The sequence below is a fragment of the Gallus gallus genome, chromosome 1 (assembly GCF_016699485.2).
Source record: "Gallus gallus isolate bGalGal1 chromosome 1, bGalGal1.mat.broiler.GRCg7b, whole genome shotgun sequence".
NCBI lineage: Eukaryota > Metazoa > Chordata > Aves > Galliformes > Phasianidae > Gallus > Gallus gallus.
The window spans coordinates 169,230,803-169,246,189 of NC_052532.1; the positions used below are offsets into that span (position 1 = coordinate 169,230,803).

Genomic DNA, 15,387 nt, shown 5'->3' on the forward strand with positions numbered 1-15,387 from the left:
GAAAAGATGACTTGGTGGGGAGGGTGCTGCCAGCTAGCATTGAGGCGAGCACTTCCACCACCTTATCTTATTCTGCCAGAGTTTACTTTGGCCAAGGGCTGCACTGCTCCCACAGAAAAAGCCCTCCTCACCAAAGTACTGACATTATGATCGATATCATCCCTTTCCACTTATCCTCAGTACATCTTATCCCGAGTACAGATATTTTAAGGCAGAAGGAAATTCAGATTTTTCAACAATAGGGACTGCAGCATGTGCTGCTCGCCAATATAACGAGCACATCCAAGAACCATGACTCAAGCCTTCATGTTTCTCAGAGCTAGGAACCGTCCTGTCTCTTCAGTGTGCCAAAGTTCTCCCCAGATGCGACTTGGCTTCCATTTTTGCTCTCCTGGTATTAAATACACACACACAACAATGCAATTCTTTTTCTTGACGGGTTCTGGAATAAGAGAAAAGTGGCATTGGGTTTATTTATGCACTCCTCTTCTCATGGAACTTCTGGCATTTTAGCAGGCCATTCCCCATGAGAACCTTCTTCCGATCTCATTTAATCCCCAGCCCACCTCTCAACTGCAGCAAAGGAAATTCCAGTGTCTGAGCAACTATTCCTCTTCCCTGGAAGTGTCAGACGCTCGGACCATGCGGGAGATAAGCAGCTCTTCTGCTGACTCACGTGGGCAGTCAGACCAGCAGGCTTTCTTTGGCCCAACACAGGCTACAAATGTTAAAGTATCTGGATGGAGAGAAAGAAAAAATAGCACTCAGCACATGAAGGAGCGTGGTCCTATCATTTGTTTATTCTTGCGCACATCCAGCCAGTAAACGTTCACTATTCAACCAAGCAAGACTTGCTCCAATGCACAGGTCTGCCACAGCACTCCCCCCAACCCTCTCAGCTTTTGTGTAGAAATCCACATCCATGGCATTAATAAACTGCAAAACACTTTGTGGCATAAGGGAAGGAGCAGTGAACAGATCATCTGGCACTTAGTTCAGGGTTTTCTGGTGCAGGGTGCCTGCAAATCTTGAAGCTGCGTGGTTTTGGACACCACAAGCAGGTCCATCACTACAGCAAGAGGCAATAGTTAACTCAGTTTCAAGAACATGACAAAGTTTTGCTATCTTTAAGCATCTGGATCATAGAAACATAGAATGGCTTGGGTTGGAAGGGACCTCAAGGACCATCAAGCTCCAACCTCCCCCCTGCCAAAGGCAGGGCCACCAACCTCCACATTTAATACTAGACCAGGCTGCCCAGGGCCCCATCCAACCTGGCCTTGAACACCTCCAGGGACGGGGCATCCACAGCCTCTCTGGGCAGTCTGTATCAGCACCTCACCACTCTCATAGTAAAGAACTTCCCCCTGATATCCAACCTAAATCTTCCCTCCTTCAACTGAAAACCATTTCCCCTTGTCCTGCCATTATCTACCCTTGTAAAGAGTTGGCTCCCCTCCTGTTTGTAGGCTCCTTTTAGGTGCTGGAAGGCTGCAGTCAGGTCACCCCGCAGCCTTCTCTTCTCCAGGCTGAACAAGCCCAGCTCCCTCAGCCTGTCTTTGTATGGGAGCTGCTCCAGCCCTCTGATCAGCTCTGTGGCCCTCCTCTGGACCCTCTCCAACAGCTCCCTGTCTTTCTTGTATTGGGAGCCCCAGACCTGGACGCAGTACTCCAGATGGGGCCTCACGAGGGCAGAGTAGAGAGGGACAATCACCTCCCTGTCCCTGCTGGCCACCCCTCTTCTGGTGGAGCCCAGGATACCATTTGCTTTCCGAGCTGCAAGAGCACACTGCTGGCTCCTGCTCAGTTTTTCATCCACCAGGACCCCCAGGTCCTTCTCTGCAGGGCTACTTTCAGGGTCTGCTCCTCCCAGATCCCTGTGCCTTAAATACTGGACTCAAAGGCACACAGGAATCTGTTGCACCGATTCACTTCATGAAACCAAGCCACGAGCTTGACAGGTTCTCAGTATGCAGAGCAACACCTACACAACCCCAAGTGATAACAGAGTTGAATGAGTGCTGCAAAAATACCCTAAGAACCCACTCAGAGATGGCTAAAATATTCCAGTCAAAGACTAGGAGTCTTCTATTCCTTTTGCATGTGGCTGCATGTGTGTGCAAGAAAGCTCACAGAAAGGAAGAAAACCATAGCTTGAGCCCTCCTGCAAGCGTGTATTCAGATCCATGCGTGCACCTGAAGGCACTCACAGCCTCCGAGTGCTCACTGTGGCCTGGGAGCAGAAATGCTCTCAATGAGCATTAAGAGACCCAAAGCATATCACAAGGCCACTCTGAGCAGTGGTTATTACAGTATCTTGATGCGACTCTTTTGTCCAAGAGTACATAAGCTTGGTAGAAACGCTCCCCCACACCTCATTTACACTTATTTACTGCAGACTTATGCCTTATGTTAACCCAATGAATTACTCATTATCAAGAGCTTTTTTTAGATCCAAGTCATTACCCAACATTACCCAACGCAATCTGCTTTCTCGTTTCTGAACCCCTCATCTTTTCAGGCAACCGCTGAAAGGTATTTCTGGCTTTATAGTATCTCATCAGGATTTTAAGCTCCTTGGAATAGTACTACCAGACTACATCTGTCCTCAAAGCACCGTAAACATTTCCAGTATTATAAAAATAACAGCTCTACTGATCTATATGCAACCCGTACTATGTACCCTGTCACTTCTATTTATTTATGGATGCGCAGTCTGGTTCAGACTTTGTATCTTTCTGCCACAGTAAACCTCGAAAGGACTCTGAAAATATACAGTATTACTCAATACAAAATTTTGCACTCGAAGATAGGGTGCCCAAATTGTAGCATTCAAAGATTAAGAAAGCATTTGAGTACAATCACTGGAAATACCTTGACAGTTTCACAGGGGAGCATGATTCATAGTTATTAAAGTGAATGAGCTACTAGTAAATGCATTGCTACATCTTTAACTGAAAATGCTTGCTAGTTAAGCTTTCAGAAATAAGCACTGACTTGTTTCCCTGGGCAAAGCTGGGGCTGGGAACACAGCAGGCTGGTTTTACTGCCAGAGGTTGAAATGGCACCCTCAGACACGGGTTAATTCGCTTGCTGTTCCTGTGGGTCAGTAAGCTACTCGTGCAATGGTGTTAACTGTACCCTCCACTCCTTTATGAACTGTCTCCACAAAGCTCACTTTGAGGTGAAAACTGTCTCCTCCCATTTGAAGAAATGGTTGGTAATCTTCTGTTCATCGTCCTTACTTCAGACAGTTTCCCTGTCTAACCAATTACAGAACAAGAAGTTCCCTATTTTCAGACTAGGGGTGTCATTACACTGCAGTTTTACAAACGCATCTTACTGTTTAAGTTGCCAAATGAGCAAGTTTCAGCTGTAAAAGCAAACTCTCCTGAATTTTTGATGAGCTTAGCAACTATTTTGAACATTTTAATAATTCATAGAATCATAGAATGGCCTGGGTTGAAAAGGACCACAATGATCATTGAGTTTCAACCCCCCTGCTATCTGCAGGGTCGCCAACCACCAGACCAGGCTGCCCAGAGCCACATCCAGCCTGGCCTGGAATGCCTCCAGGGATGGGGCATCCACAACCTCCTTGGGCAACCTGTTCAGTGCGTCACCACCCTCTGGGTGAAAAACTTCCTCCTACTTATCAAAATCCACTTCAAACCTTCAACTTTGAAGACGGCCTTCTCTGTCTCCAAGGAGAAGCCAAATTCTCTCGCCAAGTCTACATTAAGCTCAAGATAGCAGCTTTTACTGCTAAATATTCTTCAACATAGCAGACAAAAAGTTGTTTGTGGGATTCACTTAGATGAAGTGGTAAGAATTCCTTTAAATATTTCCTCTTTTCCCCAGGAACAGAAATTTAATTCCACAAGAAGCACTTTATTCTCAGTAGTCTTTGATGGCAAAGAAGCACTACTGAAGGCATTGTTCAAAGATACCAAAAGGAAAAAGGGCACACACCTTCCCTCTTAGAATCACAGAACCATAGAATCACTGAGGTTGGAAAAGACCCACAGCATCATCCAGTCCAACCATTCGCCCATCACCAATGGTTCTTGCTAAACCACGTCCCTCAACACAACATCCAAACGTTCCTTGAACAACTCCAGGGTCGGTGACTGCAGAAAGACTCTTCTTCTATATTTAGAACCAGAACAGTATATATACTCAAGTTTGAAAAGCTGACACTTGATTACAGAAACATTATGGTATGCGTCAAATAGAGCCGAATCAACTCAAGGATGAGCATTTTGTATCATTGTCAAATACATGATGCACAGCAAAGCAGAACAGATCTCAAGGGGAAAAAACGCTGCACTCCAAATCTCCCCAGTTTATACCACCATGCTGAAAAGGGCACCAGACCCATCAGGTTCTATAGCAGTTCCATACTGCCATGTGACAGCAAGGCGAAACAGAAGGAAAACGGACCGCTCGGAATGAAAAGACAAGATGCAGAGAACCGTAAGGTGAGAGGCTTTGAGAAAGCTGTTTGTATTTGAAAACTTCAGAATCAGATCATTTCTAAAAAATACTTAAATAAATAATTCCCATATGCGAATGCCTCAACCCAGGAAAAGCCCAAACCAAGAAACAAACATCCAGTATGAAGATTTTCTTTACAGTTCTTCTAGGAAGTATATTAAATACATGACAATGAAGGGGGGGACAGGGGGGAAGCATCTCGATTTATATTTACGGGCATCACATTTTAAAACAATGTCTTCGCCACTCGTCATTTATAAATGATTCACAAGAAATTAAATAAGATATTCCATAAAAGAATAATGTGTACAAGTAAGGCTTCACCAGAACATCTTATTATATCCTTCACACACTCAAGCTGAGCAATTGGTTCTTTGTTTGCTATCAGAGTAACACGGCGCTGTGGTCTTACAAAAAAAAATACAGGTGGTGTTCAGGTTTACTTTGTTAAGGTTCAACAGAACAGCATTTGAAGTATTACTCAAAAGTATCCTATTACCTGTCACAGTCGAAAGCAATTGGAAAGCTAGGAGAAATACATATTTGCCATTTTAAGATTGAGGGAATGGATTATATTACACCTTGCAAAGGAAAAAATACCTAGCTGCTAGTTATGCCATCGTGTATTAGTCATTGTGCACAACCAGGACACCACAATTCCAAAGGACAGACTAGAAACACAGTACTTCCTTTTAACAAGGTATGTAACTTCTGTATGGAAAAAGTTGGGAAAAAGCCATGAGAACTATCAATCTCCAAAGCTATCATATGCATAAGAACTACAGGCTTTACAGAGCTCCAGTTCATCCAGAATACTGAACACTGATGTCAGTTATATCTCGTAGTCTCCTTATGCATCAAGTATCAATCAGAAAAAAAAAACCTGGCCCAAAACACTGATTTGCAACAACAAAACATTGCCAGAAATCTAGTCTTTGCAACACAATTATCTGATGTTGCAGTTAACACCTTAATTCTGCAGACAACAGTCACGAGTACTTACTAAAAATACAGATATGTTTCCTAAAGGTAACATGTGAAGCTTTATTTAAGGTGACAACGCTCTTTGTTTGTTTGTTTTTAAAACAGTGCAGGGTGCAAATTTTCACCACGTTGACATTCAGAAGATCTGCTGTTCGAAGAGGATCTTTTCAAACCCTGGTGGAGGTGTATGATAAAATTCACTGAACTGACAATCCAGAATGGCACTGTCATCAACTGCAGAAAAGAATCAAACAAAAGGAATTAGAGATGGAATTCTTACGGTTTCGTCTTCTATTCTACCAACTTACTATACTCAAAACACGAGGAACATTTATGTATAAATAACACAGTTAAAATGATTCTCTTCAACAAATTCACTGAAGTCCTCTATACATACACAATGAGATGAAATCATCTCTCTTCTCTGTTATTTACTCTTCTCAGTAGCAATCCTTGCTGAAGCCAAGGAGAAGACTACCCCTGATCTCACTGAGAGCACTAGCAGAGCTTCAGGCAGTTCCATTCAAATTTTCTACTCTATTTCTCTGTATATCTGTTGAGTAAGAACACTACTAAATACACACCACAGGGTAGTCAGCTCCCAGCTGTATATTTTTTCTGTTCACTTACTAATTTTGCTGGAGGTTTACAGGCTTTCAGCTGTCTACAATGATTTTTTCTGGAGATTTAAGAGATTTCAGATGTCTGCAGTGGTTGGTGTCAGACTATCTGCTGTAGGATGTGATACACACAGAGCTTCCTTGGCCGCTTCTTTAAGTTGCAAGTTAATGCTTATTAAAATACCTCTCCAAGTTTTTGACCTCCCATGTACACAAGTGTTGCTCTTTGTATATAAAATCAAAAGACAATTGGTAAGGATTTTCACAACACAACTTTCAGATATTGCTTTAGTAAATAGAAATACCCAACTGGACAAAAAAGCAAGCTCTCTTTCAAAGATAATTTCTTCTAAGATAAACCTGGTAAACAATATTATATCAAAATAGAAGAGCTTCGTCTTCAAAGCTGGGCTTGAAATTTAGATATCCCAGAGCTACAACAGGAATTTTTCCCTCCAAGGTTCAGTCATAACTCCTATCAGTACACATGTAGAGTTCGGTAGCATTTATACAGAGTTTACATCTCACTTATGCATATGTGCCTGAGGTAGAGCTGCTGCGTGGAGCAAGCAGACTTACACTGTCAGACTCGATGCTGTGTTCACCTGCTCCATTGTGTTTCTTTTAGAAAGGCACAGAATCACAGAATGGCCTGGGTTGAAAAGGACCGCAATGATCATTGAGTTTCAACCTCCCTGCTATGTGCAGGGTCGCCAACCACCAGACCAGGCTGCCCAGAGCCACATCCAGCCTGGCCTGGAATGCCTCCAGGGATGGGGCATCCACAGCCTCCTTGGGCAACCTGTTCCAGTGTGTCACCACCCTCTGGGTGAAATACTTCTTCCTAATATGTAAACTAAACCTCCCCTGTCTTAGTTTAAAACCATTCCCCCTTGTCCTATTACTATAGTTGTACTCTGAATTATGGATGGGGCAAATGCTTAAGAAACTCTCTTCTTTGTTCAAATCCTGACCAGAAGTTCACATTAAAAGGATGTTTGTATTTAGAATTTATAGCAAGAAAATGCTACAAAAAAAATCAATTTGCAGGCTTCAGTTGTTATAGCAATACATAGGAAACATGATGACTATTACGAAATCACGCCCACTTGTAGAAGATGATAACAAGAGTCTGGCAAAAAAAGCCCACTGCACAGAACTTTAAGTGAGAGAAAAAGATTTACAATAGGATGACATGTCACCAAATGTTTTCTGAAAGCAACCAGCATTCTGTAACAGCACTTCCAAACTAAAGGGAAGAAGGAAGAACCAGCTATTACACAGCAACTATTCTCCTGCTGCTGGCCCAGCTTGTCAGAAGGAGATCCAGCAGCGCTGCAGGGCAGCTATTGTCTGCCACAGCATTTTAGCAGCGCCATCATGTGGCTTAAGCACACATCATAAAGTAACAATATGAAAACAATTTCCATTCTTAATAGCTTGGAAAGGTGTAAGTCTGGATTTATAGACTTCGGAGGCTCTGTGGCATATCTAACAGTATCTGCTTCCAGCTCATAACACGCAGTATTAAGAACGTGTCAAGATGTTAGTGGGAATCGACCATGAAATGAACTAATTATCCACATCATATAGCTAATGGTATCTCAGGAGCTAAGTGAGCTCAGATGGGGGATACTACTCAGACGAAGCCCTAGCACGGGAACAAAAATAAACTGGAGATGCCTGCAGATGTAGTAAAGGGAACCCGGTGAGCAGTTATCATTTGCTGTAAACTATAAGGCAACCCGGAGTACAGCATAGATTATACACTGAACAAGGGGAAGTGCTGCCTTTCAGACGAGATGTTAAACAGAATTCTGACTACTTGGGAACTACAAAAACACCGCCAAGTTCTAGAAGAGTAAATTGTTAACACATGTCTTGGCCAAATTCCAGCTTCCATAATTCAAAAATTCTTTCTTAAACTGCCTGTGCAGGGATTAATTGGACATGGTATTTATTCCTCGCTCAAAACTGCTCTGTTGCATTGACGGCTGCTGGCAAAGCAGCTACCACAACTCGTGCAACAGTTGCTGGATTTCAGAACTGGGTTTCATTTTGGTAATGTAGGAAAGAAGCTGTCCCAATAGACAGCAAGCAGCTGTACTGGTACTGCATGACAGTTATTACTTCTGTATGAGAATACAGATGGCAATTCAGTATCTATTTGTATTTAACACTGAAAGCACTTATCAAGTATGTGGAATTAACAGGCATTAAACATCAAGATTCAGAGATGAAGCAGATTAGCTCATGTATCTATACTACGTTGAATTTGTTCTTTTTCTTTCTTTCTTTCATCTCTTTATAGGTTTTTTACCTGGCTGTTTATAGACCAGCTGCAGTAACATCCCTGCTTGTTGGAGGTGGATACTTGGCTAGGAAGCAATGCTCTTTGTTTTCTGGCTACTAACAGCATTGCAAATGAACTGAAAATATACTTCTGTATTTCCCTAGTTTAGTATTTCCATGCAGGTAATTGTTTTCATTGTCAAAATAAATGATTGATGTGTGACTGGAAAGACATGCGTTCCATCTAAGTGAGGAGAAGACTTCACAAATTAGACCTGGTGCAAAAACAATGTCTATAATACAAAACAGTTTGAAAATCTCTGACTTACCGTAGACAACTGGATAGACAGTCCCTCGGATACCTGAAGCTGGACAGTGCATGTTCTTCCCATTTAAATATACGTTTAATTCTACGTGGTCATATGTGATGCCCTACGAAACACAAAAGATTGACAAAACAAAATACCATCAACAAGTCTATGCACATAAGAATACTACTCAACTTTTCAGCCACGGGCAGATTTTAACACTGTTATGCAAACCACAGCATCTTAGAAAACTTCACTTGAAATACTCCTGCAAAGGACTTGAAGTTAATAAGTGATCAGGAACAGCAGGATTCCTTAATGCTCATTGCAAACAGTATCACACGCTGTATCTTAATGAGGCCAGCTCACAACACAGATTTCCTGACTGTTCCATAACAAGGTAAAGAATCACAGCATTTCTACTAATTGAGGATAACAAGCAGTTTGCAGTCTTCTTGTTTGTATCTTTCCACGGGAATAACTGTAATAAATAACGATGCTATTTGTGTATTTGTCCATACCCATGTATGGAAGCTGCTCTCAGCTCATTTTCTCTGCCAGCAGTAACAGACCATGGTTTCATACACAACACCATAAATATGCTCACCACAGAGCAGAAAGCAAACACTTGCAAGGTAATAAATTACTTATTTGTTAGCTAAGCAATTGTTTCGGTACATCTGAGTGTGACAATTTGTGCTGTCAGTCACTGCTTCGGAATGGATTTCCACGACAGAACACAAGAAATTGAGATTTATGGAAACTGGGGAGTTACCAAATGATGCATCACCTTCAGTTCTGTGATCGATCGTTCGAAGCTGTTCAAGACTAAAGAGGTTAACAAAACCTTCACACAGTCTGCAGCCCTCCCAGAAAAAGACATCAGAAGGGGATTAAAAGAATAATGTAGAGTCTGTGGGTAAAGGGTGGAGGAGGCAGCTTTAGCTGTTTAGGGCTTCTATAGATGAAATTTCTAATCACTGCTATACAGAAGCAAGGTTACCTAGCAAGAAAAAGTAGCAGCGATACACTCCCAAGTATATTTGAAAATGAATCTCCAAGGGGACATTGAGAACATGACAGCAATAAAACAGAGCATAAAGTCACACATATTTTGGGAAACCTGGAACAGTGAAGTACAAAAAACTTTTAGATTCTCAATTTGCCCTCACTTTTCAGACATCTCTCCAGTGAATGTTACCCTTTCTCCATTTAATACCTCTATCATTCTTTGCAAATTTGGCTAAAATATCAATTCCTCTATCACCCAGGACCAATCTCTGCTCAGTTCAATCGTTCTAATCATTAACCAGCCAGTTATGGGATCCTGAGTTCAGCAGGGCACGGAACATGACTATGCAATGCATTCCAGCACACTGGTTGTTCAGGGAAGTCTCATTGGACCAATGCAGAACCCCCGTGATGGGACTCATCAGCCAGCCAGACACCAGACTACAGCAGAGCATTAGAGGCTACTTTTCAAACGCTGGTAAAGTTGGTTCTCCACTCAGAAACACAGTCTGATTGAGCTGTGGGTGTCTCTGTTCACGGTGGGGCAGCTGGACCAGATGACCTTTAAGGGCCCCTTCCAACTCAAAAACGATTCTATGATGTTCAGAACGAATCCCACTTATGTCCACTCTGCTGATCCAGTCAAACACAGCAGGAGTTTATATCTGCACTCTCCCAAACTGTGAGACACAAGCCGAACAATAACTTGACCAAAACAGTCAGTCTGACCACACAGCTGTAAATGAGAGAAATGCAGGAATAGTAAAGGAGGATAACAAAGCACAAAGAAACTCACCACCACATCGCCCTCCTGTGGCAAGCTGTTGGCTGGTAGTCTGTTTTTCTCCTCGTTGTTGTAGTACAGAGCTCCATCGTTCCTCATCACCAGGCTATGGACATCCCGGCCAAGCGGAATTTGATTCAAGTTTGCTTTCTGGGTTGCAACTCCGATACCCCAAATGCCTACAACGTGACATTGACATGGTAAGAAAAAAAATAGGCATGATTTGAACTGTCTGACTGAAGCATGACAGCATAAAGAGTACGTTCTCAACAAGTGCCAAAGAAGTACTATCAGTAGGCATATACTGGAAGTACCAGCAGTCACATACTGGAAGTACCAGCAGTCACAAAAGGTTGAAGAGAAACAGTATCTATCTTGAAAAATAAGGATCCAGAGAGTTCCAGCCACTTAGCTTAACTTATTCTGAATTACAAAGATCAGCAGTTAGGAATAATCAGTAGCACAGATACAATAGTGGCTTGGCAACCAGCTGATAGAACATAATTTGAGGGTTATCACAGAGCACCTGTTGAATGTGAGTCCTAAAGCTATGAACAAATTCTGGTTGTAAGACATGTATAAAGGAAACATAAGCTAAGGATACGAAGGATGTCCACTGCAGCTGGAGCACAGCACCCATTTTAAGCATCGCACCCCATGATGAATTAGGTCAATTAGAGAAATTCTACAAGCAACATGAAAACCAATTAAAAAAAAATTAAAAATATGAACTACTAAGTAGTTGATGAAAAGACTAGGTCTGCTTAATCTACACAAGACTAAAAAGAAGCAGAGGTAAATCAGTTTCAAAAGAAAAAAAACTGCAGAACAATTTATTCTAATAGTTACAAGTCCAGAGTGAAAAGGACATAAATCTGAACAAGAGTCAGGTTAGACTTCAAAAATCTTTCTAATAGTCAGGCTAGATGACCCCTGGTAGACTGCAAATCTAAGTTTTAAGCTGAGTAGTCTACAATTCTCCTGCCTTGGGGCACAGGGAGAGGTGAGACAGGACTCAGAGGGACAAGAATTTACTTCCAGTGTTTCTAAAGTATACGAGCATGGATACTGCACTTGTGTGAATAACAGCCATATGTGAACAATAGCTGCAACTGATTCTCCCCCTCCAACAGAAAGGATACTAAAATTGCTTGAACTGGGGTTTATATGTAGTTTAAAACTAAGCAACTATTTTGAGCATGAGGTGCTTTAAACAGATCTGTGCTCACACTGCCTGTGCTCCAAGCTGGGTGCAAACAATCCCTACCCAGAAAGAGTCAGGTTCAAGCTCTGGTTAGTACTTTAAGGCCTATCTTCAGAGTTACAGTTCCCTTCTTCTTTTGTTTTCCTACACTCTAAGAAAGGACAGTCTCATTTTGATACTGTGTAATGTTTTTAAAAATAATGATCATTTCTAATACTGGAATACAGGCAAGTCTGGAGTGCCCTCTATACTAGCGGAGCTGACTGCATTAGCAGAAGCATAATGGTTCCACATTCCATTGTCTTCTGCTATCTTACATTGCAAATCTGTGCAGAAGAAATAAACAAGATACTGAAAGGTTCCTCTCGATAAAAGTAGTGCTGGAATAAATGCTGCACATTATTTGAAGAGCACAAGGAACGTTACCATTGCTCAGGCAAACACAGTACATGTTAACCACAAATCAAGGTAGACAAATAGCTACAGATACTGCTGGATAAACCTCACTATTAAAAACTAAGACTTCATAGTGAGTGGTTTATATGATCATAAATATAAGTAAATAAATGTTTCTGTAACATGTCAACTAAAAAGCACGCATGTAGCAGTATACCACGTGCTGACTCAGTGTTGACACTCCTTTAGTTAAGAAGTTTACTCACCATTCTTTTCAATATTGCAGAATCTCAATTAAAAAGCAATCAAACAAACCTCCTTTTACTGAATGCCCATTTATAAGAGTCTCTGACGTTCACAGAGTTCAAGGATGCAATTGGAAAGATGTGTGGATGCGTGTGCTCGGCACCTGAGACACAACCAATGAGCAATCTGGTATACCTTCCAAGTAAAAAGTTTTTGCTGACTAACCTGTGGACTGGATTTTAAACTCAAAATAGCTCTTGTTCTGATGTAGGGGCGCGTTGGCGAGGCAGCCTCCTGTGCCACATATCCTTCTGCCATTTTTAACAATGACGACATCTGTTCCTGCAAGAAGAAAGAAAAGGAAAACTTCAATTCTCTTTCAGAAGTCTGGAAGCTGCCCTTAAGAGCCCTCAGCACCGAGAAGATGTTTGTTCCTTCAGCCCCAAGCAGAGCTTCATTAGTCTGCGAGAATCACAACGATGGGCCACGCTCAGAGCTATGAAACAGAGAGAAGTTTATGGGCTGGCTCATCTTTCAGTTGGGCTTTATTCATTTAAAGCCTGTGTGATGCTCTGATTTCAGCCAGGGGGTTTGGGGCAGCACGCTGATTACAGGCCTGGCTCGGCCACATCAGAGGCAGAACTCATAATTTAACCAAGAGGTTCACTGTGAGGAAGCCCTGAGCCCACACTCTGTCTGAAAATAAAACAACACGAGGTTCTCTTTCCGTGGCAGGAGCCTTCGCCCCAAGGTGCCCAGAGCTGTGCACGAGCCCAGGGCCCCGCAGCAGCCCCACGATTCCCCTCCTCGCCTCCCGCCCAGGAGCGGCCGCCGCTCTCCTCAGCCGCAGCCTCAGCCCCGCCGCCCCTCGCAGCCACAGAGGCCGCTCCGCTCACCCATACGCTGCGTGTCCAGCTGCACGGCCGGCATCTCCTTCAGCGGGATGTGACCGGCACCGCCATCCCGGCACCAGCGGAGGCAGCAAAAGACGGAGGCCGCCATGACTGGCCGGGCCCCGCCGAGCCGAGCCGAGCCGAGCCGGGCCGAGCCAAGCCGGGCCGAAGCGCGCAGCCGCGGGCTAGCAGGGCAGCGGTGGCGGCGGGCGGGGCGGCGGGAACGGCGCCCCCTGGCGGGCGGGAGGTGCCGGCGGGCGGGGCGTGCGCCGCGACATGGCGAGCGGCGTCCTCCCGCCTCAACCAGCGTCCAGCGCGGCTCTTGATCCGCAGGGAGACTTCCAACACACGTTGTGAGCTGATCTACGACAGCCTGCGGACAGCAGATACCTCTATTTAGAGGCACATTCATCTCCAAATCAATTTGGGCCAAAACTGCCGTCTCTCGTGATTTTCAGCCGCTCTCTCTCTTCATGGCGTTTCACCTGGAGCGCTCCCTGAAGGCTTCGTACAGAACAAGATGCGACCAATGCAACCCGTGTGGCACAGCGGGTGCAAAGTGGGTGTTGGAAAAGCGATGTGAAAGGAAATGCTCGCAGCAAGAAGTGCCTTTTCGGTCGGGACGGGCTGTGTCAGTCACACTCAGCACTCCATGTGAAACACGAGGTGCAAAGCGGCCTTACACAAAGCAGTGCCTAAAACCAATCTGATTTTAAGAGCAGCTTTAAAATACGCTTCCTTTCTTTTATTGGGTTTACTGTTACAGCCCATAAACATCTGGGGTCAAGAGCTCGCTTCCTTAAAATATGCCAAATGGGATTATTCGTGGGCTTCTGAGAAGTAAATATGAGGTGGAAACTGATGTGTGTTCATTTCTTGTGTAGGGCATCGCCGTTCTCATTGGTAGCGCGGTGTTCCCATAATTAGTCCCATTTAAGGCACCGTGGGACTTTTATTGTCTGTTGTACACTGTGGGTTTGTTACAGTAAACGCTGAATGACAACTGTTAATATATTAAAAAGAAAATAATAATGATTTTTTGAAAGCAAAACAAAACATCCTTAGGAAGAGACACAACCTACAAATGACTTCCATCCTATTTTTTTCTGCTCCTTTTTTTTTTTTTTCCCCCAGATGTCCACTGGGGAAATGAGCAGGTCTTGCTGCACCAAGGCAGCATCACCATGCTTGCTGCACCACAGGGGAGCAGGGCTTTTGGGGGTGCTTTCCTGCTCCATTGCTTCCTTAGCTGGAGACCCAGTTCCACTGGTGTCCCCCACCCAGCGCTGGTGACAGCTCGGTGTCACAGTGGGGTATGTGGGTGAAGCCGCACGGCTGAGAAAACCAACAGCATACAGTGTGGGTTAGGCCAGAGCAAGGAAAGCAGCTGGTAATGCATGGGGCTTTTTCATACACCTTTCGTGGAGGAGGAGGTGAGAAATTCCAGCAGGATAGCACCAGATCTGTATATTTTTCTCCTTCAGCCTGTTTAGAACAGCAGGGTGGCACAAAATGTTTATGCTATGCAAATGGCTGCCTCGAGGAAATGGAGATCTGGGCTCCAACTGGGGATGGTAATGAAGGGTTAATTCAGCATCTGCCTTTCCTGAGTGTGTGTTTCTTTCACTGGGGAGGCCAAGTATTTCGGGCCCTCCCACACTGGAAGCAAAATTATTCTCCACAAGCCTAAACATGCTTGTTGCTCACAGGGCTTTAGCTTCATTTCCTTGAACGGTAGCAGAAGAGACATTTTGTCTGGGAACCATGTTGGAAGAACGGGAGAAAAACCAGAAAATAAGAACAGGTCCATCCACTCCACCATTGCGGGAGTATTTGGAGGTTGTGCTGAAAGAAGAGAGTGGTCATTGACTCGTTGTGCTCTTTTGCTCTGAGCCCCATTCACAAAACACTACTGTCTCTCATTAGCCCTGCAACCTACATCCACAGGCTGCAGAGGAATACGTTTCAGCAAGGTTCCCTGACGCCATCGAATTTGCAGGAGAGAAGGGAACTATGTAATGCTCCACCGGTTGTTACAGCACGTAATACAACGTGACTAATAAGTCTCAGCAAAATGATTCCTCTTAATCTGCTTTGCCTCTAGAGCCCTGCTAGGAAAAAAGCACTGGGACTCACCTCCTGTGCCGCCACG

The 15,387-nt window shown here is 43.8% G+C and overlaps 1 protein-coding gene and 1 long non-coding RNA gene across 2 annotated transcripts; both read right to left on the minus strand.

Annotated features, from left to right (window-relative positions):
- Positions 1 to 388: 388 nt before the first annotated feature.
- LOC107051704 lies at positions 389 to 1,204 on the minus strand. Its single transcript, XR_001463491.3, has 2 exons — positions 567 to 1,204; positions 389 to 442 (listed from the first exon to the last, which is right to left on the minus strand). It is a non-coding gene; the product is annotated as an uncharacterized LOC107051704 (long non-coding RNA).
- Positions 1,205 to 4,477: 3,273 nt separating this feature from the next.
- SPRYD7 (SPRY domain containing 7) lies at positions 4,478 to 13,422 on the minus strand. The gene is made up of 5 exons (NM_001006273.2): positions 13,239 to 13,422; positions 12,568 to 12,684; positions 10,509 to 10,675; positions 8,723 to 8,825; positions 4,478 to 5,715 (listed from the first exon to the last, which is right to left on the minus strand). The coding sequence occupies exons 1-5, from the start codon at positions 13,342 to 13,344 to the stop codon at positions 5,618 to 5,620; spliced, it is 591 nt and encodes a 196-aa protein (NP_001006273.1). The 5' UTR covers positions 13,345 to 13,422; the 3' UTR covers positions 4,478 to 5,617.
- Positions 13,423 to 15,387: the final 1,965 nt, after the last annotated feature.